This window comes from Ascochyta rabiei, chromosome 12, assembly GCF_004011695.2.
Source record: "Ascochyta rabiei chromosome 12, complete sequence".
Taxonomy (NCBI): domain Eukaryota; kingdom Fungi; phylum Ascomycota; class Dothideomycetes; order Pleosporales; family Didymellaceae; genus Ascochyta; species Ascochyta rabiei.
In genome coordinates this window covers 179,179-202,624 of record NC_082416.1, presented here as the reverse complement: position 1 = coordinate 202,624, position 23,446 = coordinate 179,179, and the positions used below count along the sequence as shown (strand labels likewise).

The 23,446-nt window shown below is 49.9% G+C and overlaps 8 protein-coding genes across 8 annotated transcripts, besides 15 other annotated features; 2 read left to right on the top strand and 6 right to left on the bottom strand.

The window, feature by feature from the left end:
* Positions 1-1,771: part of a mobile genetic element that runs on past the window's edge.
* Positions 1,763-2,979: a mobile genetic element.
* Position 2,980: 1 nt separating this feature from the next.
* Positions 2,981-4,257: a mobile genetic element.
* Positions 4,258-4,288: 31 nt separating this feature from the next.
* Positions 4,289-6,156: a mobile genetic element.
* Positions 4,941-5,086: a mobile genetic element.
* Positions 4,941-5,092: a mobile genetic element.
* Positions 5,253-5,356: a mobile genetic element.
* Positions 5,253-5,362: a mobile genetic element.
* A 1,869-nt stretch (positions 6,157-8,025) lies between the features above and the next one.
* Positions 8,026-8,058: a tandem repeat.
* Positions 8,059-8,362: 304 nt separating this feature from the next.
* On the bottom strand, positions 8,363-9,013 carry EKO05_0007163 (uncharacterized protein; the record flags this gene model as incomplete). Its single annotated transcript, XM_059636977.1, has 2 exons — positions 8,363-8,912; positions 8,967-9,013. 2 exons carry the CDS (start codon positions 9,011-9,013, stop codon positions 8,363-8,365), a joined length of 597 nt encoding a protein of 198 aa, XP_059492960.1.
* A 2,412-nt stretch (positions 9,014-11,425) lies between these two features.
* Positions 11,426-11,869, bottom strand: EKO05_0007162 (uncharacterized protein; the record flags this gene model as incomplete). Its single annotated transcript, XM_038944538.1, has 2 exons — positions 11,426-11,723; positions 11,778-11,869. 2 exons carry the CDS (start codon positions 11,867-11,869, stop codon positions 11,426-11,428), a joined length of 390 nt encoding a protein of 129 aa, XP_038792378.1.
* Positions 11,870-13,354: 1,485 nt separating this feature from the next.
* Positions 13,355-13,482: a dispersed repeat.
* A 318-nt stretch (positions 13,483-13,800) lies between these two features.
* Positions 13,801-13,822: a tandem repeat.
* Positions 13,823-13,930: 108 nt separating this feature from the next.
* EKO05_0007161 (TOR complex subunit lst8) lies at positions 13,931-15,137 on the bottom strand (the record flags this gene model as incomplete). The annotated part of the gene is made up of 4 exons (XM_038944534.1): positions 13,931-14,377; positions 14,469-14,964; positions 15,047-15,068; positions 15,116-15,137. 4 exons carry the CDS (start codon positions 15,135-15,137, stop codon positions 13,931-13,933), a joined length of 987 nt encoding a protein of 328 aa, XP_038792379.1.
* Positions 14,980-15,022: a tandem repeat.
* Positions 15,138-15,610: 473 nt separating the features above from the next.
* On the bottom strand, positions 15,611-17,789 carry EKO05_0007160 (Acyl-CoA oxidase; the record flags this gene model as incomplete). The annotated part of the gene is made up of 3 exons (XM_038944532.1): positions 15,611-16,376; positions 16,428-17,380; positions 17,427-17,789. 3 exons carry the CDS (start codon positions 17,787-17,789, stop codon positions 15,611-15,613), a joined length of 2,082 nt encoding a protein of 693 aa, XP_038792380.1.
* Positions 17,790-19,013: 1,224 nt separating this feature from the next.
* Positions 19,014-19,050: a tandem repeat.
* A 325-nt stretch (positions 19,051-19,375) lies between these two features.
* Positions 19,376-19,430: a tandem repeat.
* A 120-nt stretch (positions 19,431-19,550) lies between these two features.
* EKO05_0007159 (Protein-serine/threonine phosphatase) lies at positions 19,551-20,970 on the top strand (the record flags this gene model as incomplete). Its single annotated transcript, XM_038944498.1, has 6 exons — positions 19,551-19,586; positions 19,736-20,048; positions 20,107-20,180; positions 20,240-20,324; positions 20,400-20,606; positions 20,663-20,970. 6 exons carry the CDS (start codon positions 19,551-19,553, stop codon positions 20,968-20,970), a joined length of 1,023 nt encoding a protein of 340 aa, XP_038792381.1.
* Positions 20,342-20,381: a tandem repeat.
* Positions 20,971-20,984: 14 nt separating the features above from the next.
* EKO05_0007158 (Protein-serine/threonine phosphatase) lies at positions 20,985-21,350 on the top strand (the record flags this gene model as incomplete). The annotated part of the gene is made up of 1 exon (XM_038947608.1): positions 20,985-21,350. The coding sequence occupies one exon, from the start codon at positions 20,985-20,987 to the stop codon at positions 21,348-21,350; it is 366 nt and encodes a 121-aa protein (XP_038792382.1).
* A 471-nt stretch (positions 21,351-21,821) lies between these two features.
* On the bottom strand, positions 21,822-22,286 carry EKO05_0007157 (uncharacterized protein; the record flags this gene model as incomplete). Its single annotated transcript, XM_059636976.1, has 2 exons — positions 21,822-22,120; positions 22,178-22,286. 2 exons carry the CDS (start codon positions 22,284-22,286, stop codon positions 21,822-21,824), a joined length of 408 nt encoding a protein of 135 aa, XP_059492959.1.
* Positions 22,287-22,638: 352 nt separating this feature from the next.
* On the bottom strand, positions 22,639-23,050 carry EKO05_0007156 (uncharacterized protein; the record flags this gene model as incomplete). Its single annotated transcript, XM_059636975.1, has 2 exons — positions 22,639-22,919; positions 22,990-23,050. The coding sequence occupies 2 exons, from the start codon at positions 23,048-23,050 to the stop codon at positions 22,639-22,641; spliced, it is 342 nt and encodes a 113-aa protein (XP_059492958.1).
* Between the last annotated feature and the right edge of the window lie 396 nt (positions 23,051-23,446).

Here is a 23,446-nt window from a genome sequence, read left to right as displayed (position 1 = left end):
TTAAGAATTATAATAAAGATTCTTAAGGATTACTAGCTAGATACACTTCCTTTCCTTAATAACGTTACTAGTAGTAGTCTAAAGACAGATTATAATAGTAAGGAGGCTTTACCTAGTGTTAGGCGATATATACTTAAGCACATCTAGTAACTAGACAGGGTCCTTACAGACATAGAAAGAGCTAGCAGCACAGTATTAGAACTTAAATGCTACTAGGGACACAATTAATTAGGGGTAGTTAGCTATAAAGTTTTAGTAGAAGGATAATATCTAGTATAAAAGAAAGTTAATAAAATTACAAATTAGCTAGAGTGATAGAACCTAAAGGAGGTCTAGATGTTTGTAGGAATTGTAGTGTACTACTACATCTAGATACCCTTATTCGCCTTAAAAGCAAAGCTACTATTCTAGTTATTAAAGAATAACGCAGTATAGTAATAGGGCAATATAGAACAGAGCTTAATATTACTCCTAAAAGAGTATATTATTAACACACCTGCGCTTATAACAATCTTTTATAAAAATCTAAGTTTAGTATTTCTCTTAGTTAATGCAAGTAATAAAGGCGCAGGAGCATGCCTTAAATAAATAGGCCTAGACAGAAAATAACACCTATATAGGTTTAAAAGCACTATCTAGTCTAAGGCAGAAAGTAGGTAGCACTTAACAAAGCTTAAATATAAGGTAGTTATTTAGGCACTTAAGAAGTTTAGGATGTAGCTATATAGTATACACTTTATTATTAAGACTAATACCTAAATATTAATTACCTAGCTAAACAGGTTGTTGTTAGACCTTCTAGGCTTAGTTATAAACAGGTGGCTTACTGCAATTCTACTCTAGGACTTTAAAATATGCTATGTACTAGGAAAGAAGAACATAGTTACAGACGCACTATTAAGATACCTAAAGCTAGAGGGGTAGGAGAACCTAGATAAACCTAAATCTAACGTTAAAGAGTTTGTTAAAAACCTAATAGCAAATGTAGTGTTAGGTAACTAGGTTAACACAAGGACTACCTAGATTCTAAGATAAGAATACTCCTAGGAATTAGAAGACATTGCTGTTTTTCTACACTCCCTAAAGACCTTAGTTGGGTTAAGTAGGAAAGAGTGTAGGGCTTAGAAGAAGAGAGCTATAAACTTCTTTAAGAGGGACAGCTACTTATTCTAAAAAATATTAAAGAATATTGCTATTAGGCGTGTAGTTAATAATGCAGATATCTAAACTACAGTTATATAGGATATCTACTAAACTATTAGTTATAGGGGTATAAACGCAGTGTTCTCTATAGTCTCTTAATAATACTACTAGCTTAACATATATAGGAGTGTTAAGAGAAAAATCTCTATATATAAGAAGTGCTAACTTAGAGCAACTAAGATTATAAAGGATATGCTAACTAGTACCTACTCCTATATACTATAGAAGTTAGTTACTGTTAATATTGTGCACATGCTAATAAGCAGAGGCTTCTAGTACCTAGTTACAGCTAGAGAATACTTAAGTGGGTGGATAGAGGCAAGGGCGCTTTATAATAATAAGTTATTAACAGTAGCAAAGTTCCTATATAAGGACATTGTCTACAGGTAGAGTACTATAAGAAGACTTATAGTTAATAGTAGGCTAGACTCTGCTAAAGTAGTTAAGAGGCTTACTTTAATCTACGGGATTAAGACGGTACAGGCATCCGCACACAACCCTTAAGTAATAGGAAAAGTAGAGGGTGGACATAAACCTATTGTCAACGCACTTGCAAAGCTTAAGGGGTGGGTGGATACAGTTGACTACCCTAAGTTAGCACAAGACGCAGTAGGTGCTAAGTAGAAGAAGTATCCTTGCAAGTATGGGGACGTTAGGATCTCCCACCCAGCACTGCCACATAGGTCTACTAGACTATCTACAATAAGACATTAAACTATACTCCCTTAGTACGTGCTAGTTACAGAGGACAGAGAGACTATAGAGATTCTAGAGATAGGATTATATAAGGACATTGCCAGTTCTTATTAGATGCTTAAGCTAGGACCCTTATTACTATTAGGTTATTTAAACAAGTATAGTAGTGCTCCCTATACTTTCCTAGTAGACATAGCGCTAACTTTCTCTTCCTAGATTTCTAAAGCTATTTATTACTAGGCTTAGTACAACTCTTACCTAGTCTAGCAAGAGATACTCTGTATTTTTAGTCTTAATAATAAGGAGCTTATAAAATTTATTTAGAAGAGTAGAGATAACAACGTTGCTATAGTAAAGAGGCATTAGCAGTAGGTAAAGATGGCTAAGAAACATTGCTTTAGGGCTAATAAAGAGTTAGGTATCCCTAATTAGTCCTTCTTTACTAACAAGGGAGTAGTACTAGAACATAAGAAAGGATAGGGGTTATAGGACAGACAGCATACATAGGGGGGTACTCTTAATAAGTTATTTAACAGTCTAACTATTAAAGCAACAGAGGCTACTACCTAGATAATATACAAATTAGGCAGCGCCTTAGACTAGGGTTTATTAAGACACGTACTAGACTCTCCTACCCCTAAGCTATTAGGAGACTCTAGTTAATAACCTACTTAGGAAACTAGGGCCTTAACAAGATTGCAGAAACAGGGAGGCAGCAAGGGAAAGGAACAAGCAGAGTAATAAGGGGGGTTAGTAATTAGTTTAGAGTTTAGTTTTAACTTAGTTTATTTGCTTAATAGGGCTAAGCTCTTAAGGGGGGGAGGTTTGTGCTAAAGCATATAGTACCTACCTTAGTAAGAACTAGAATGCTTAGCTAGTGTATGTAATCTGGCCAGCAGAAGGGTATAAGAGACCTTAACAGGAACTATTAAGGGAGGACACCTACAAAAATAACTAGAAACTCTTACTTATAGAATTTAACTACTGTATTACCTATCTCTTTAACCCTTAACAATAATAATAATAAGTATCCTTCCTAATATGCCTGCTAACGAGATGCTTTAATACTTATACTAGAACAGTAGTAGTAGTAATAGCGTACGTAGCTTTACATTAAGGCTGCTTATAACTTGTTATAGGTTAAACAGGACTAGTCTAGCGCCTTAGAACCTCCCCTAAATATTACTAGAAGTAATTATAGCGTTATAGGCGCGTATAAGGTATAGTAGGAACTCTGTCTTTATAATATAGTTAATCTAGTTATATATAAGTATTTTAGCTTAGTACCTATACGCCTTCTTTAAAGCAGTAAAATAAGCTACATTAAGAGGCTATGTAAGGTGTAATAAGTAAGAAGGCAAATAGAGAGTAATAATCTTGTTATCCTTATAGTACTGCTGGAATTTAAGAGAGTTGTAGCTCTTATAACTATTAATAATAAGTAAATAGTAGGTGCTAATAGTACGCTCCTTTATATGCCTGTTAAAGTGGCTTATCTAGTCTAGACTAAGCTTATTAGTAGTCTAGCTGTTATTAGAGACTCTAATAACCTAGTCTTAAGGCAGATCCTCTTCTTTATACTAGGCAGAGAGGTAGTAGTAGGCCTTAAAGATAAGGAAGGCTAGAATAGCCTATCCTTTAGCATTAATGCCTACTATAGCTATAGCCTACTTGCAGTTACCTAGCTAGACTGCCTTTAGCTAACCTTGTTATTCTAAAGCTATAATAACTACTCCTAGGAAGATCTAGCCTATTATAAAGCCTATCTTGTTAAAGTTATATATATCTTTATTCTAGATACTATACTTAGCTTTAACGTTTGCTACTAGGCTAAACTAGCCCTATAGAACCTTAGGATTCTTATAGAGAGCTCTCTTATAGTTGTACTTGCAATTAAACTTAACTTTAAGCTCTAGGTGTTACTTAACAAACATACTAGGCTAGTTTGTGCTAATAAGGCCTAGATTATACTTAGTGCGCAAAAAATTAGCTATAGTAGCTATATCTAAGAGCTAAGAGGAAAATCCTTACACGTCTAGGTTAAGGACATATTTAATAATTACCTTCTTCTTATTATTATCTAGCTTCTACAAGTTAGCTATAGAATTAGCGCGTAAAGGTTGTCTTATACGTTACTTACTTAGTATAGCTTAAGGAACTCTATAGATAGCTACAGCGCGTTACTAAGAGAGAGTTACGTCTTATTTAAGAGCCTAGAGCGCAAGCTGTATCTAAGCTTCTTTTAACGCATCTAAATAGTGTTATTAAGAAGGCATTATTATGTGAAGGGTGGTTTAGTGGAGGCTTGGCAAAAGTGATTCTCTTGTCTGTTGATTCTTTTCTCTGTGGGGTACGTTAGGTTATAGCTTAATATGAAAAAGTTAGTTTATAACGTACTCCACAAGCGAGCTGCCCACCTAAGCGAGCTGCCCACGTTTACCAAGACCACACCAAACTTCACTTAACTTATAATGCCTCAACGTAGCAACCTACTAAAGCCTTTTAATAAAACTGATATACAGCTTGCTCTTTAGGTAATTAAGTAAGACGTAACGCTAAGCGTGCAACGCGCAGCAGCAATCTACAAAGTTCCTAGAAGAACACTAGACACTTAACGCGCAGGAACGCTCTCTTAACGCGATTGCAAGCCTAATATAATAAGGATAACTAGCACTAAAGAGGAGGTAATTGTCTAGCATGTACTGAAGCTAGACGAGCAAGGATACTTGCCCCAGCTTGCTAATGTAGAGGATATAGCCAATTCTCTGCTTGCTAAGCGCTATCAGACCCCTGTTAGCAAGAACTAGGCTGCCAACTTTGTTAAACGTTGGCTAGAGCTTAAAGTTAAGTTTAATCGCAAGTACGACTATAAGAGAGCGCTTTATAAGGATCCTAAGGTGATTAGCAACTAGTTCTAGCTTATAGAGAATACCAAAGCTAAGTATAGTATCCTAGATAAAGACACCTATAACTTTAATAAATCTGGCTTTATAATAGGCACTATATTAATAGGAGCTGTTATTACAGGCTCTAAGCGTTAAGGGAGACTAAAGACAGTGCAGCAGGGCAACCGTGAGTGGACAAGTATCATCCAGGGCATTAATGCAAAGGGCTGGTCTATCCCACCCTTCATCATCTTCTCTAGCAAGCACCACCTCTCAGCCTGGTACAAGGAGCCTAGTATACCTAACAACTAGGTTCTTAATATCTCTAAAAATAGCTGGACTAACAATAAGCTTAGAGTTAAGTAGTTGAAGCACTTTAATAAGCACACAAAGGCGCGCACTGTTAGTAGCTACCAGCTGCTTATTCTAGACGGCCACAAGAGCCACAACTTAGTTAAATTCTACTAGTACTGTAAGGAGCATAAGATTATTACTCTGTGTATGCCTCTACACTCATCGCACCTGCTGCAGCCACTTAACGTGGGTTATTTCTCCCTATTAAAGAAGGCCTATGGCCGCTAAGCTAAGCGGCTGATGCGCAGCAAGATTACGCGTATTACTAAACTTAAGTTCTTGCCGTACTTTAAAGCTGCTTTTAATGCTTTAATTACTAATAGCAACATACAGGGAGGATTTAGAGGCGCTAGTCTAGTCCTATTTAACCTAGAGGCTGTAATATTAAAGCTTAAAGTACGCCTGCGCATACTAACACTACCTACTATAAACAACAGCACATAGGAGTCTAAAACACCAAGCAACACCCTAGAATTTAGGTCTTAATTAAATCTGATTTAAGAGAGGATTTAGAGACACGCTAATAGCTCACTAATGCCTATAGTTAACGCCCTTAATCAGCTCACTAAAGGCGCAGAGCTAATGGCGCATTTACTGGTTTTAGTGCGCAACCAGGTTGCTAACCTACAGGCAGCTAACAAGGCTGCTACACGTCGTAAATTACATAAAAGAAAGCAAATCTAGCGTGAAGGGACACTAAAGTTTAGTAAGGGAGTGCAGCTAACTACTCTAAAGGAGTTTAAGGCCTGTAGTAATAGGAAGAAGGCAAAGAAGAGGTCACGCGTTAATGGGAGCACTTAGTCTTTAAGGCGCTGTGGCATATGTAGCAAGACAGGGCATAACGCGCAAACATGTAGTAAAGATGCGCAGAGTACTATAGACTAGTACAGCTTACTATTTAGTACAGTATATTGCTGCTGTGTACTGTAGTATCGCGAAGTAGTTGTGGTGTTGGTGTGGTCTTGGCAAAAGTGGGCAGCTCGCTTGGGTGGGCAGCTCGCTTGTGGAGTACGTTAATGCTAGGATAGATATTAAGTTACCCTTTCACCTAGATTAGTGTAGCTGGTCTAGTTCCGCGAGGTTGGCTGGAGAGGATGCTGTAATTAATGAATTGGTTTCCACTTTGCTTTCGTGTGGTTAGTTAACTAGGATCGAGATTTCACATTTGCTGTCGCTGGGGATAGTGGTGGTTAGTTGTTGATACTGGCGTACGGTGGGCAAGACTTAACTGTGTTTATTTTATAGTTTTTGGACATCTCTAGGGCTTGGATTTTTGTTGGAAAGGGTTGCGTTGGAAAGAGGTCGTGTAGACACTCGCTGGATGCCTTCTCAATAGTCGGAATTCAAGCCTAGAATAAGTGGAAAAGGGACACTAAAAAACCACTGTAGGAAAAGTTAGAAAGCCAGAATATTAGCTTAAAGCGTGCAGCGTGCTATCAATAGCTAGCATGTGTGAGAGAGCAATGGACACAGAGGTGCGCCAGCAAACAGCAAGCAGCGAGGAGATAGATCTAAGGAATACACGTTCCATGCAGACGGAGAGGGGAAGGGAGAGACAATACTCGCAATCTAATTCTTTAGCCTTATACACTCAGTAAAGCACTTATATTTAGGCAGCGCTTTAATTATCTGCGTGGCGTGGCTAGCTACAAGTTACTAGGGCAGTAGTGGAGTTAGATCAAGAATTGCCCGGAGACAAGGATGGATCTTGGAAGCTGTGTTTCATAATCAGTTTCGTTCAGTGGCAGACTGTGTTTATGGAGGGAGCTCTTTATTTGCAGCGGATGTACAGCTTTACAAAATCGTGTTCACGCACACAGTGCATGCCGGTGATCTTATTGGCAGGCTGATCCATCTCAACCTAGGTACGGAAAGCTGTTCGGGCTAAACTGTTCCTGAACAACAGCTACTAAGTACGGCAATTTCCGATCCCTCCACCTTTATGTGGTATCAGTGGTGTTGTGACGCTGCTGCGGGTCTTCGAAATCGTGATGGCGTCGTGTCCGACTTCGAGTAGCTTGCTATCAACAGGTTAAACCAGCGTCTCTTCTTCAAGCCCATGAACAAGAAGACCATTGGCACTAGGCAGCTTCTTAGCAGCAAGCAGCATCTGGCTAACAAGCAGCTTAAATGCTTCATGTTAGTTATAGAGTGGAGTCCCTTCTCTACGCGGCGCCCCATCCTAGTAATAAACCTATTGCTCTTTCTGCCGCTAAGAACCACCAAAAGACATATTTGTCCCATACTGTGGCAGCATCTTTAATATCAGCTTTCAGAAGTAAGGGCTTTGGCAAGTATCCAAGTGTCATCGACAGGATAGGGCGAACTTTCACACGTCTCAATGCTTTGGCGATGCAGATTAAGCAAGGATCGTCGTCTATCTTGAGATGAAGATTCGTGCCACGGAACGAAAAGACTTCCTGGCGCAGCTGGCGACAGACGAGGGATAGTGCCCCTCCATCTTCACTCATGAGTACTGCCACAGGATGGCGGCTTTCTTCTAACTCAAGCTTTACGGCGGATCAGTCTTCCACAACTATAGGAAGTTTGTTGATGGTGACGGAGTCGAACGCGTAGGCGTAGATTTCATTGCGGAGCTCTGGCGGCAGGCGGAATAGCGATGACTCCTTCTGTTTCGCTTAGTGCTGTTTCAATCAGTATGAACTCAGAATTGGCTAGTGAGAGCGGCGACTGACTTGGAGTCTTGAAGACCTTACGTAGTGTTCTTGCCCAGCTCGTCCATGGCGGTGGTAGGATGCTGAAGGGGTGTATTAAGCAGCAGATAGGTTGTGTGAGTTTGCACGCAGCGAAGGGATTTGTAAACATTAGGAGGTTCGAGAGCTAGCTGCAATGCGGAAGGCGGCTAGGCGGCAGTAGTTGGGAGAGTCCTTCACCTTCACCTTCATCTTCATCTTCACCTCGACAGAGAGGCAGATATTCCACAGGGAACTGAATAGCCTATAGAGAGGTAGGAGCGGGAAGAGTTTTAGTCTCACTGCTACTCAATTTCGTAAACGGGGACACCACCTGTAACTACAACTCGTCACCTGTTACGTTGCTGGGAGTCCTGTATCTGAAAAAGCCATTGTTTCAAATGGACTTTACTGAGTTCAGTATTATAAGCTTCCAAAATCAGTCATACGTCTAGAGGGATTTCACCTATAGACTTGCAAATGTTATAGACTGTTCTTCTGTTAGTCTCTAGTTTTGCTCAGCATTAGAACCTAGCAAAATTTAAGCACTAGGTCCTCCCTCCCAAAACAGGCCCTAATCGCAGTTCTCGTCTTCTGTACATTTTTTTTCCAAACACCCTCGACGGTGACGCTTCTCAACGAACAGAACACCTTCCCTGCCAGCTCTCCGTCTTTCCAGAGATTGACGCGATGTCCGAGATACACCCCAAACATGAGACCCCGCAGTCTTCTTGCCATTTTATCGTGCACCTCAATCTTCTGCACACTTTCGCACTTGCGACGACCTAAGATGTGAATCAGAACAGAGAGTTCAACGTAGAGCGGTAAGACCAGAGTCGTGAGATGTTGCGGCCCATCGCATGCAGCTTCCCGGCGCAACTGACGACAAGTTTGAGTCAAACCATGGCCTGCATTTCTGAGACAGAGGCAACGGCTTGGCTTTTCCTGAGTATGTCTCACGCCGTGTGAGCATGAAACTCGAAGCCAAAGCGTAGCCGTGGAGAAGACAAATTCGTTGATGTTGTTACGCAGCTCTAGCGGAAGTCGAAGCAGTGGCGAGGCTGTCTGGTTGAGCATGGTGCTTAAACAAATGTTAGTCTGCTGTTATCGATTAATAATGGTAGTAACTAATTACATCTCATCGCAGTCGTATGTTGCAAGATCGGTATTGTTTCCTCCCATGATCTCCTAAAGCGTGAGCTGGGTGTGACCTGCGAGGTGGTGATTAAACGTGTAAAAGTAAGGCTGGTGTTGCTACAGGTTTTAAAACACTGCATAAGCGGCGGCGGCGGCTTGGCAGCTCACTTCACCGTCACTCTCACAAGGCACCAGTAACGATTGTTATTATAGCCGAACATGATCACGAGTAAAGCTGTCTACATATCATGGATCTACAAGTAGACAGAAATAGAAAAAAGAAATACGAATTGATTGGGAATGCTGCAGTACTTGCGTGGTAGAACAAGAAGAAAAGCATTTACATTGCTGTTGTACGGAAGTATGACAGTAGTCCTATATGCCAACACAGGAGTCAGACTGAAATTCAACGCTGGACGTTCGGTTTTGGGACCTGACGTTGGTCTACCCCATCGATACCGCACAAAATCAGCCAGCCTAATCTCGTCTCCTCCCCATACTGTACTTGATGTTGAAGAAAGTAGCTACCTTGCAAAGTTGAGTCGCATAAGCGTCTAGGAAATGGGGTGAAGTAGACCATGTTAGGGTGAAAAGCAAGGTTATGAATGCTAGCTAACATGCAAACACGACGTTTATGCCTACATAGTATTTGCCCAAGACCAATCTTTCCAGTTTCATTCAACAGATTCGTCTGTCAGTAGATTGCTGTTAGTACATCTACCAGCGAATATGCGACCACACGAGACGATGTAACGAGAAGATCGAATGATCTAACATCCCCATCATCAAATCCACCTTCAATGCTTCCAAAGCTAATCCTAAGCCTGGTGATATCAGCCGAAAACAATCTCCAACTCCGGCATTTCTAATTGCCTCCTTAAATGTTCTGGCAGCCACGTCTCAAACGTATCAAAGTCGTTGTCTGGCCAAACCACAACTCGGAGAAGGCCCGTCAACGCGCTGTGAATTTCTTGCATGAACGCCATCCTCGAATCCATACTCGGCATGTGCGCGGCACCCGCTACGGAGTGATGCAGCACATTGATGAAATACTTGATCTCGAAGGTAACGATGGACTAACATTTGGGCCATGTAGACAGTGACGCCAGGTCAGACTCTTTCATGGGTCTCCATAGGATAAGAGTTGTGGAGTTTTGGGCGAATATGCGCGCTTCGTGGTTGATCTGGCGGCAGGTCAAGCGGGGTGGGGTGATGTCTTTGATGACCCAACTGCTTCGTGATAATTGCTTCACCTCGATATAATTGCCACCGGAGATGATCGAATAGATATTGTTGCGTAGCTCAGCCGGGAGAAGTATCAGTGGTGAGTCGTGCTGGTTCTTGCGGGTGCTGGATCAAGCCAGTGAATGCACCTGTTTTTTCAAGCACACATAAAACTTACGTCCTGTCTCGGGGAGACAGCTTGGGTTTTTGCATGATGGTGGGTGATTTGGGTGTCTGTAGACACAATTTTGGGTGGAGATGCGGGTTTAGAGTGAAGAGGTGTTGAAGTTGGAAATGGATGAGATATAAATGGGGGGCAGGTGGCAGCGTTCAGCATGACGTGCACAGGTCCACCTTCACTCTTACGATTCATCTAATTTGATACGAAGATGGTGTAGTGCACCATGTCTTTTCACTTTGTTCGCAATCTCTTGCGCTGATGACTCGGGCATGCATCTGGAAATACAATGCAGGAGCAAGCAGAGTACCGTGTATGCTGGATGGTGAGATATGGCAGAACTGTATTAATTGAGCGATCGAATATCTAAGGCTGATAAAGCTATGTATACCTAGAGTCATCTGACTGTGTACACAAACAGTGTAGGTCCCAGTATTCCCACTGGTCTGGTATCTAGCATTTGCATCTCAGCTTTGTGTTGTTATTGGCCTGACAACGCCGACGATCTGGCCTCTTGCATTCGATGCTTGTCATGAGAGAGTTTCGAACGGAAACGTAGATCTTGGTGCGCGTCTCAGGAGTCAGGGTCAGTACGGTGGGTCAATCATTCAAGATTTGTTTGCTAGCATTGAGGTGCGTAGACTCGACATCAATCACACCTGAGGAAGAAATCTGACAGGAGTTCCAAAGACTTTGGAAGGTTGGACATGGTGGTGAGGCCGAGTGGTAAGTCAATTGATTAGAAGCGTCGGTATGGCGTGAGGCATTGGTAACAATTCTTCCAGCTGAAACTGTCCACTATTCTTTGCATATACTTCTGACGTTAAATGGTATTTGCTATCTCAACGAAAGACTACTTCTAGCTCTGGCTTCCCAAACACTGTTTTCAAGAATTCCAGTGATGTCCTCTGATCTCCATAGGCAGACACAAGACTTTCCAGTAACACCACACGCTGAACGTTCGGGAATGTAGCCAGGACCATTCCTTGGTCGGCCCAGTGCCACCTGAGCCTGGTTGAAGCATGGTCTCGTACTGCTGTATACTTGATTATAGATCATAACCAGTCGTCCATTTCAATCGTCTGCAGTGCAACACACCGCTTGGTCTCAATTAGACCCGGGTAGGCGTAACGTAGCATGCAGAGTTGGGTAGGAGTTTTGGCGCAAAGCGATGCTTCGCTGCGAATCTGTCGGCAAGTATGCTGTAGAGCGGCTCCACTCCCAGTGATGTGAAATACTGGCGGTCGACTGTTCTTTTTTACAGCAACTGTGTCGCAGAAAAGGGTATAGATGCTGTTGCGCAACTCAGCTGGGAGAAGTAGGAGCGGCGACTCGATCTGGTTCGTGAGTGTGCTGAGCAGGTTAGCAAACCTGTGCGCTACCTAACAGAGACGCATGGTGACTTACATTAAGTCGATGTTGATGTGCTCTTGGGCGGCCTCAGATATGTAGTCTGATACAGAGTCTATTCCGGACATTGCTTGTCGAGGTTGGGGCATCGTAAATGTTGACGCCAGAGGTGATGTCGTGAGTAGAAGAGACGAAATGGTGAGTGAAGAGGCGAGTTATTGGAGAGATGTACGTATCAGGCACCAAACTGCTTGGCACTCTATCTTCCTCTACTGCATTTTGACTTGTAATAGATATTAAAAATGCACAAGATAGCAGATACTAACCATCGGTCGTAGCTGCGGAAGCTGGGTGATTTTAATTCATCGCTATTAAAGAAACACTGTCTCCAACTCAAGCCTACAACTTTGAGAGTGAAAGTCTTGCAAATCCATTATGCATACATAGTACAATAGATTAAGCAGCTCGACAAGCATGCAGTCAACGCGCAAATCTACCTGCAGCCCTCTACACTGAGTAGCCCCAGCAAGTCTTGCAAAACAAACAAAGTACTGTGTCTAGATGCTGAAGGAGCTCTAGCCTAGATGATGCGCGGGCAATATCTTACGGGTTTGATTTTTTATTGATCGCTAAATCGTCCCGTCTTCCCTTTTTACTCAACATCCTTCTTTGCTGGTTACTAAATGGAACAGCACTGCGCATCGCTCTCCTAAGACAATTACGTTAGGATAGGTAAAACAGCGACGTATACAGTGTGAGTACTCTCGCCTTTAGTCTCAGTGCTGGCGATATGTGGTAGCACGCAAGTTTGCGTTAAACTTTATACTACCAGTCTACCTAATCGCATCAAAAAGGTGCAGTGACGCTGTCAGGCTAATCATATCGACAGACGAGGAAGCATTGCCATTGCATCAGATACTGAAACCATGGAAGTCTCTGCGCCTAGATAAACAGTGAAAAGTATAAGAGCAACTCCACTTCCCTCCCACCAACCCTCCCACACGGTCTCCAAAGATACTAAACACCAACTCACCGCGCGTCCAGCACGTTACCCCCAACCCAGTCAACCAACCTGTCGAGCCCATGCTCCAGGATCCCAAGCCGCGCAGTCCAGGGCAGCCGAACTCGCCAGCCAGCAGCGCGAGACCCACGCATTCCGCAGGGAGCGCACAGCCTCACGCAAGGCTCTGTGAACGAGGATTAACGTAGTGCATGGCATGGCATAGCATACAATAAGATGACCTTAGGTTAGGCGGGGCATTGCGCGTCCCGCGTATCCACAACCTCCTGGAGTACTAGTCTACTGCTGCCAGCTTAATAACACTGCTACTGCAGTATTGCAGCAGGCAGTAACAGCGAAGCACGTAAGAGCGTAGACGCAGGTGCGCAGCTTGCAGGAAGAGTGGTTATCGCAGCAGTGATGGGTAGGGGAGGCTGTTGTGGTTTAGTGTGTTGGGTAGTAAACAGATTAATAGGAGAGTAGAGAAGAAGAGACTAGTACCTAAGTGCCTTAAAAAAAAGGTAAAAGAAGATATATGTTATGTGAAGCCTGGCTTTATTCTCCTTTTCTGTTAAATTCTAGAGTAGTGGATAGATTAGCAGATAAGAGAGGAGGAAAGAGTACCTAAATCGTCAGGACACAGCTCTGCCTACTATGCCAGGCATCTAAAAGGAAACAATGCTTACTTAGATAGCAAGGCCTGTCTTCAGAACAGTACTTCTTTTGCCAATACCAGGTTAGAGGTAGACGTTGCCACATACCGGCGCTGTTAGGACTCCTGCCTACCAGGAGCTCCTAAGCCTTAGGTTGATCCGTTATAGTCTGTTGTCGCTACTCTACTGTTTGTCTGATTGTTTTACTAACCTTCTATATAAACCTTATATAGAACCTTGTACTATATCCATCTACACATAATAAATAGATTAGGAGAAGATGCATACAGTGTGTAGGAGCTAGCATTCTACTATTTATCTGAATGAATTGTTAAGCTTCTGTTCAAACGTAATGCAGGACCTCGTGCTGTGTTTAGCTACACTTTGTGAAGTGGAAAACAGGCCAAAAGCCTATTTCTACGTCCACGACGGACGGACGGACGGACGGAGAGAACGCCACACCAACGCCGCGCTGATGCATAAAAGACCCAATCATCGCCCGTCTCCCTCTACTCTCCAGATCTGCTGGTTGCTCTGAGCGGGGCATCCGTGGCGTCCTAGTTGCCCACGGCGGTGTCGTTCAGCGCGACACAGACCGCGCCTCGGTGGTGTCCATTGTACTGCCTGATGATGCTCTGGCTGCCCAGCTCCCACAGGCGGGCGTAGTGATCGCTGCAGGCGGTGACGAGATAGGCGCTATCGGCGCTGAAGGCGCAGTCCCAGACCCACCTCTGGTGGCCGTGCAGCGTGGTCTCGAGCGGGAAGGCGGCCGGGTCGCGCTCGGCGGCGCTGGGGAGGGCGTCGCCGGGCTGGACGTTGTGGGGGGAGGAGAGGTCGACGGACCAGATGCGGCTGGTGTGGTCGGCGGAGCAGGTGGCGAGGTGGCGCACGTCGGGGGAGAGCAGGACGCGGGTGATGTAGGTGTGGTGGGCGAGGAACTTGCAGACGGGGATGATGGAGGTGAGGTCGCCGCGCATCACCATTTTCCAGACATAGACGTTGCCCTGGGCAGTCAGCACAGCACAGCGCAGTGCAGCAGGCCGCCCGCCCCTCAGCTTGGTGACCGGGGAGAAGGCGGGGAAAGGCAGGACTCACGGCGTTGTTGCCCGCACAGACCATGCTCCCGTCGCTCGCCACCGTGACGCTCGCGACACTCACGTCGTCCTCGGGAATGAGCTGATGGCTACACTTGTTCTCCCCCAGATCCCAGATCCTCACGTTCCCCCCTCGATCGCAGCTGATCAGCTCGCCCTGGTTGGGATGGATGACGACATCATTGACGGGGACGCCGTGTGTGTAGTTGCGCTGCACATTGCCACTGCGCGTGTCCCAGATCTTGACCGTGCCGTCCTCGCTGCTCGTCACCAGCCACTTGGACTCGCAGTGGAACGCGACGCCGGTGATGTTGCTCGTGTGGCCGTCGAAGGTGAGGATGGCGTTGGGGTTGGTCGATTTGATGTCGTACAGCTTCACCGTGTGGTGGCCGGCGGCGGCGAGGTAGCGTTTGTCGGGCGAGATGCACAGGCGGTTCACTTGCGAGTCTGGGTGGGGGATGGTACGCGAGCAGATGCCCGACAGCGCTTCCCAGAAGCTGGGGGGGCTGGTTAGCCAGAAAGCCAGAGAGCCAGAGAGCCAGAAAGCCAGAAAGCAGAGAGAGCGCGCGAGGGCCCTACCGGATGGTGTGGTCGTAGCCCGCTGCCGTGGTCAGCTGTGTGCAGAGGAGGTGTGGGGGAGCGACGCACCTGTGCAGAGGATCACGGACATGGTGGGCGACGTGGGCTACGTGTGGGTTGTGAGAGCGGAGGGGGGTAGGCAGAGGATGTGGGCGACTTGGACACACGTAGAGTACGCTCTCATAGCATGTCGCGCAGTCGTGGGCCAAAGACTGGGGCGGCTTGTTGCGCGACCGTGGACGCGACCGTGGATCCGTCGTGGTTGCCTGCTTGCCTACTTCGTACTTAGCCTGTTGCGCTCTCGCACGGGCCGCCTAGGTCATCTGCAAGCTCTCAGCCCTACCGTCTTGCATATTCGACTGGATCACCTCACAAAGCTCCAACAGAGCAGCCCTTGACCAGAGCTTCCAGGTGATGCAGAACGGTACCAGCGCTTCGAATGAGCCATTTTTATTTTACACTTCTTCTACCACTCAGAGGCTTGAGCCACTTCTACGAGTGGGAACCAACGGTCCTCTTTCTCTATCCAGTACCCAGACTCCAACCCGCCTTGTCATCGCACCCCTACAACTTGGACTTTTCAATCCTCTTGAACAAAACACCGCTCTCCGGGTACGGATCGACGGTGATGTTGTTCAGCGGGTTCAGCTCGCTGGCGCGGTAGAACATGTCTTCATAGACCTTGCCATCCGCGCGGCCCAGACTGCTGTCGAGCACCCAGTCGTCAAAGCCCCACGCGTCCACCAGACGGACGGCGTGCGGCCTGATGTCCTTGAGCAGCTTCATCACCGCGTTGGTCCGGGCAAGCATGATCTGGTGCTTGCTGCACGCGCCACTGACGTAGAACTCGCTGCCCTCCTGCTCCAGTGTGTGCAGTGCGAAGAGGCGGAACAGCTTCATCAGAACGTCCACCGTCTCGTTGTTGGCTTGGCTGCTGCTGGCAATCGCCTGCACCGCCGACAGGTTGTTCTTGACGACCATGTACTGCGCGTGCGCCTTGGACAGCCGATAGAAGTCCACCAGCAGGTCGTTCCACGGCTTCTTCTCCGTGTCGCGGTGCTTGGACGCTTCAAACGTGAGGAACGACACACGCCATGCAAACGCGTCCACAAGATCCTTGTCCGACCCAATCACGTCAAACGCACATCCAATCTCGCGGCGCGACTGGAACTCGGACAGAATCTTGGTCGTGTCGTTGGTGGGGCGTTCGCCCTTGAGGACGGAGCGCGCAGACTTGAGCAGGTAGCGCGCTACCTGCTGGGTAAGCATGTAGTTGTCGCCCTCCCACGTGGTCGTAGGGAGGTAGTCAGAGTACCACGGGCCGATGCCGCTGGAATCGGTTAGCTTTCCGCCGTGTGAACAGACGTCAGAGCAAACTTACCTGAAGCTCGAGTATCCGTGTCCACCACACGCCCGACGGCAGACCTCGAGACCCTCGGCGGCGATGGAGCTGCTCAGCGACTTCAACGCGCACGACGAGGCGTGCAGGTCAGCCATCAAGTCGCTGCCAGACTCGGTCTCCTCGGGCCCAGCACCACGCTTGGCGTCGCCCTGGTCCTTGACCTGGCTCATCCTGGCTTGGTTGGCCTGGTACATGTCCATCATCGACTTTCCAGTGAAGTGGAGAGCAAAAGTAGCAGCAATGAGCGGAAGCAGACGGATCTGGACCATGGTGTAGTTGAGCACCGGTGTCTCGGCCTCGCCAGCGGGAGCGTCGCGGTCCTGAAACTGGCGTCGAACAGCGCAGTAGCGGGTAGCGATGGTCACGCCGCGCGCGAGAACGCTTCCGGCTTGCATGACGATGGTCGAACGGACCCACGTGAGTGTTCCATACACAAGCGTCGGGGCACCGCGGCGGCCAAACTTGTTGGTGTTGGGGTCGACGTGTGTGTACTTGGCAAGCATGCTGATGTGTGGCACCTTGACGTGGTTGAAGAGGAGGAAGCCGTTGTCCATGGTGTTGTAACCGAACTTGGGCCCGATGTCACCGACGTGGATGTTCTCGAGTGGCTCGTGGGTCTTCAGGTCACGGATCTGGACGCAGAACGGGGTGGGGCCGTAGGACTTGCCCTTGATGATGAGCTGGGCCATGACGACGGCGTGGTTGGCGGTGCGCCCGAGGGAGCCGATCCACCATTTGCTGGATGTCAGGTGCGGTGAGTGGAGGGTGAAGGTCTTGTCGTCCTCGTTCCACGTGGCGGTCGTCTCGAGTCCACGGACGTTGGAGCCGTGACCGAGCTCGGTCTGGGCATAGCATCCAATGATCTCATACTTCTCGGCCTTGGTCAGCCACTTCTCCTGCTGCTCGGGTGTGCCTTGACCAGCAAGTGTGACCTGGGCGGTTAGCGTGATGCTGGTCTATCCAGAGCATGCAGCCTACCATGAACATGCTATCGTGGAGCCCGTAAGGACCGGGCTCGCCGACGAGCTCTGTGGCAGCTCTGAAATCCTCAAAGGACCAGTTGTGCTGTTTCTTGAGGATCCTCAACCTCTTCTCCCTTGCGAGCGCTCGTTCGAATCGGTCGGTCCGGCCCATGAAGTAGTTTTGTGACTTGTCGAAGACGGGCTCCGACTTGAGCAGCTCGGTGATCTTGTTCCGCCTCTGGATGACTTCTTTGGTGTGGAGCAGCTCCTCCAGCTTCTGGACGGGAATGTTGGAATTGGCACGCTCTGCGGCGAGGAGCTCGTGGCCCTGAGCGCCCGAAGGCTTCAACTGCTTGACCCAGTCTGGTGTTGGCGACATGGTGATGGCTGTGGAATGTGGTGGTGGACGGGAGGTGGGCGAAGTGTAGCAGAGCGGATCTTTGTATGCATTACGACAAGACGTTCGAGATCCCTCGGCAGCTGATCTCGCTGGGAGCGCGCTAGCAATCACCGAGGTCCTTTAGCCCATGGCTTTTGGTTTGGGGGACAGAAAAGCGCCGAGAAAGCGCGTGTATTCGGGAGACGCGTGCTTTTGCGGTAAAGCGCGCGTCGGCGTTCTCCACGATGTCTCCGGAGCCGGACGTGCTGCTCTGCGCTTCCCCGTGTGTCTTGCCCCGGACGTGGCTGGATTGGGTTAGGCAAGCCCAGTCAAGATGCCGAGGTTCGATGTTCGACTTGCAGCTCACGTGCGCTGATAAGATGATCAGATAAGCCTGCGTGCGACGTCGCTGGAGACAGAGGCAGAGGCGGAGGCAGAGGCATGTGAAGACAACGGCGGTCCTGTCACGTGTTCAAGGTGAGCACACATGGATGCAAGCCACTGCACGCCGAGCTTCGACAGCAAGAAAACATTCATTGCCGTGCTGCGATGACCTCCATCGCTGTGCTGTGGCGGTGATTGGGCTAGTGAGCGATTTTGCCTGGTGAGTAACCTGACATTGACATCTGACAGTAGCCGTGCTGCCACAGATCTGCCTGCCACGTCGAGGGCCAAGCAAGCTGCATGGGAAGAAAACGATTGCCCATGGCCGCGTGGGATGGGTGGGTGCGACACGAAAATACGGCCATGACGAGGATGCAAGAAAGGCAGGCCTCTGAACGGGTGGGACGGGTGCATGTGGGGCTGACAGGCTGTTCCTGCCTTTTGACACCAGACGATGACGGCGGTATCGACGCACGAGGGACGAGAAGGGATTCCTTTCCCTACCGTCTTCACGGTTTGGGTGCCTTGGAGATGGTCTGAACTCTGAAGGCAGTGTGAAACCATGCTGAAAATCCCCTGAAATTTTCCTGAAGATACTTTGACGCTACTGCAGACGGCCAAGAGAGTGCAGCCAGACAAGGAAGGAGACGTTGGGGCAGAGATGCCTGGACCTGAGGCGGTACTGTCAGCCGCAGTAGCGGGCGCGTCGTCATGATTTGGAACTGGAGGCGAGTGGAGTGAAGTGAGGTTGATTTGGGTTGGCAATTAGCAGTTGGCCGTTGGCAGCGCTGTGCGATGGCACGCGGGCTACGAGTCTGTCCACGCTCGAGCTGCGGCCTTTGCAGGCTGCAGGCTGCAGGCAGCAGACCGAGGCCGCGCTGTCGACCTGTCGACCTGTTGACCTGTTGAGCGTTGAGCTGTTGCCGCCTCCGTCCCATCCCACGGTGCCCCCCCGTGTCGTCAGGCGCAGGGCGGCGGGCAGAAAATGTGCTGCCGTCATTTCGCCCACTGCAGTCTCGAAGCTTAGGCCCGCGCTAGCTGGGAGCGCTCGAGAACTGCGGCTGTCAGTCCGCCTCAACACCAACACGACCTGTCTGCTCCTTGGCGCGATAGACACTCTTCCCTCCTCCCTCATCGCTCCTGCCCACCTCGCCCCTCGCTCCTGCCCACCTCGCCCCCTCCCTCCCCTGACTTGGACACCTCTCAGCCTCAGCCTCTGCCTCCGCCTCCGCTCGCGCTTGCCGTGACCCCTCCACCCACACGCCACACAGGCCCCGAGTGACGGCTCGCAAATACATGACCGCAACGCGCGATTCGCTGCACCACGTCCACTCGTCCCCCCTCTTCGCCCGCAAGTGCTCGTAGCAACCAGGCACCATGGGTCAGACTCTCTCCGAGCCCGTCGTCGACAAGGTAGGCGCCCGCACTCCGGTCCAGTCCCGCCCCGCCCCCCGCACCGCGCTCTGCAACCTGCGCCTGGTCCAGCCCGCCACGCCCGCCGTTGCGCACACGCGCTGCCCATGCGCGCCCTTCCCTTCCCGCCGCCGACTGACACGTGACAGCATTCAGAGTCGGGCGATGGCGAGACGTTCATCTTCGGCACCTCGTCGATGCAGGGCTGGCGCATCAGCATGGAGGACGCCCACGCCTGCATCCTCGACCTGCAGGCCGCCGTCGAGGGCGGCAAGCCCACCGAGGCCGACAAGCGGCTGGCCTACTTTGGCGTCTACGACGGCCACGGCGGCGACAAGGTCGCCATCTACACGGGCGAGCACCTGCACGAGATCATCGCAAAGCAGGAGGCCTTCAAGGCCGGCGACTTGAAAAAGGCCCTGCAGGACGGCTTCCTCGCCACCGACCGCGCCATCCTGAGCGGTACGTCCGACACCCTCCCGCCCGGCTGCTGACCGCCCCGCTGACCCGTGTCCACCAGATCCACGATACGAGGAGGAAGTCTCGGGCTGCACAGCCTCCGTCGGCCTTCTCTCAAACGACAAGATCTACGTGGTGAGTAGCCCCGCCCTGCGCCCCGGCCCTGCAACCGCCCTCCCTCTGACAACACCCAGGCCAACGCCGGTGACTCGCGCACCGTCCTCGGCGTAAAGGGCCGCGCAAAGCCCCTCTCCTTCGACCACAAGCCCCAGAACGAAGGTGAGTCGGCCCCCTAGCTCCAGCTCCTCATGACCTCCAACTCCCCCTCCCCCCACCAGCGCTGACACGTGCCAGCCGAGAAGGCACGCATCCAGGCCGCTGGAGGCTTCGTCGACTTCGGCCGCGTCAACGGCAACCTCGCCCTGTCCCGCGCGATTGGCGACTTTGAGTTCAAGAAGAGCGCCGATCTCCCCCCCGAGCAGCAGATCGTCACTGCCTTCCCCGACGTCGAGATACACGAGATCAACGCCGACGACGAGTTTCTTGTCGTCGCCTGCGACGGTAAGCCACACCCACGCTCCCCGCTCCCCGATGGCATCTCGTGCTAACCGCGCCAGGCATCTGGGACGTACAGTCCTCCCAGGCCGTCGTCGAGTTTGTAAGGCGCGGAATCGTGGCAAAGCAGGACCTTGCGTCCATCTGCGAGAACATGATGGACAACTGCCTGGCCTCCAACAGCGACACGGGCGGCGTTGGCTGCGACAACATGACCATCACCATCATCGGTCTGCTCCAGGGCCGCACCAAGGAGCAGTGGTACGAGGACATTGCCAAGAGGGTTGCAAATGGAGAGGGTCCATGTGCGCCGCCAGAGTACGGCAAGTCTGAAGATCCAGCTCCGTCCGCCTCAGAGGCTGAAGAGTAACTCGAGTCTAATACATGAATGCAGCCGAGTTCCGCGGCCCTGGCAACCACCACCGCATTGACGATTCCCCCGATGAGCATGACATGGACCTTGACAGCCGGTTTGGGCAGAATACCGGTACGCGTGGCCGCACCATTCTGTTAGGCGATGGCACTGAAATTGAAACCGACGGCGCAGACAACGGAATGTTCGACAACGATGACGAGGAGAAGGACCTCGACTCCCAGGTCAGCAAGTTCAGCAAAGACGACGCCCAGCGCGATGGCACCCCCGGGCCCAACCCCACCGAGGTCACCGAGTCGCCGTCCTCGGTGGCGACCGACAAGTCTGAAGACAAGAACCCAACCGGCGAGCAGACGAAGCCTGAAAACAGCAAATAGGTGCTACGACGAGACGGTCCCAAGTAGTGTCTTCCCTATCATGATTGCGGGTGGCATGTTTGTTGCAGTGCGTTGGACGAGGGCACGAAGAGAACGCTGCAAAGTTACGATCAAAGATACCTGGCGTCGTATTCTGTCGCCATCCTAGCTTACTATCCTTCTGATTCACCTCTTGCCTAGCTTGTTCCTCGATGTTGGTGATGCCGTGTGGGAAGTCTCCTCGCCACGACTACTCATGATTCACACAACTCCTCATGATTCACACGACTCCTCATGACTCACACGAGTCCTGATGATTCACACGACTCCTCATGATTCACAACACTCCTCATGACTCACAACACTCCTCATGACTCACAACACTCCTCATGATTCACACGACCACTCATGACGCACACGCGCCCATGCCCAGCGACAACATGCATTTCCACTAGATCTGCAGCCCATGCTCACTCCTTCACCACGTACAGCTCACAGCTTGCTCGGAAACGGCAACAGCGGGTAGTTCTTGTCCCCGCTCTCCAGCGCCGCCCTGCCCGCCTTCTTGATCTCGTCAAACGACGTGAAGCCGGCGACGTTCATGAGGATATCTAGATCAGCAAGCAGCGCGCGTATCACGTGGTCCACGCCCGTCTCACCCATGATGCTCAGGCCCCAGATCCACAGACGACCGACGAAGACGAACTGTGCACCGAGCGCGAGCGCCTTGAACACGTCAGAGGCGAAGCGCACGCCCGAGTCGTACACGATGTAGGTTCTGTTGCCAACGGCTGTTCGCACTGTCAGTGACTGTTTCGCACTTGTGCTGTGTAGATACGAAGACTCACCATCCACAATCTTCTCCAGCGCATCGAGACTCGCAACCGCGCCATCTACCTGTCGCCCAGCATGGTTCGACCCAACGATCCCATCGAATCCACACTCGACGCATCGCATTTCCTTGCATCCTCGACGCTCTGGACGTCTCTGAGACGGAACGGTTTCCCGCCTGACAGCTCTTTCCACAGCTCTGTAGCCCACACGGCTTTCTCACACGTGTGTGCGCGTCCATGCCAGACGTTATCGATCCACAGCGCACCGGCCTGGTTTGGCTGCGTCACAGGATCGATCACCCTCTCCTTCAGCCGCTGCTGGAAGACGGGATCACTAAGTCCTAAATCTGCGCCCATGCTGTGGTAAAATGCTTAATTGCTCGTCGCGATATCATCGTGGCGCCACCCCAGCTGCCACGTCTCGTGCGGCAGGTACAGTTGGAAGAAGCGCACTGCGATCCCGCCGTCGACAGTGCTTACGGCAGCACCAGTCCGCCTGCGGCGCGCGCAACGGGCAGCTCGCCGGCCGGGTGGTAGATTTTGTTGATGCCGACCGGCGCGAAGCCGATCGGGGCGTTGACATGGTGGCCGAAGAGGGAGGTTCGCGTGTCGACGAGCATGCGCGGAATGATGCGGTGCAGGTAGAAGGCCTGTCGGTTGGCCGTGTGCGTGTGCGATTGTCCCGCGTTGGAAGAGGCGTAGAACCAGCCGTTTTGCGTCAGTTTGGCTTTGGCCTGCTCTTCCAGCTGGCCTGGATCTATTGCACAGGTTAGCTTCCTTGCTGCCCACCAACGCAGGGAACGCATGGGACAGCCATGCAGACGGACCCGTATCAAACTGCGGATTTTCCCCCTCGTTGCTCTTCCAGAAATTCCGCTGCTGGTACATGGCATACTGCGGCGTCTTGCGGAGCTTCCCATTCGCGTTGTCAGGGTCCACGATGTCGTTCGTCTGCTAGTCTGTCTGATATCGAGGACGCACTCAAGACACAACGCAATGTATGTTAATCAGAAGAAGCAACAAAAAAAAACTTCCACACTGGGCTTCGAAAGCTAGTCAGCATTCAAGCCGACGAGGCCACTCCCACCGCCAAAGCCGTGGCCGCCCATTGCGCGAAGACAAGTTTCGATGCCATCCGCTGCCAGTGTCGTGCACAGAGACTTCAGACCGCTGGATGCACTATGCAGTTCCGCGAGAGGTCCAAAATCACCTTTCCCAATCATGGAGCGTGACTCGGCATAGAGCTCATGGAGATACCCCCCAGTATAGTGCAAGGCGAAGGTG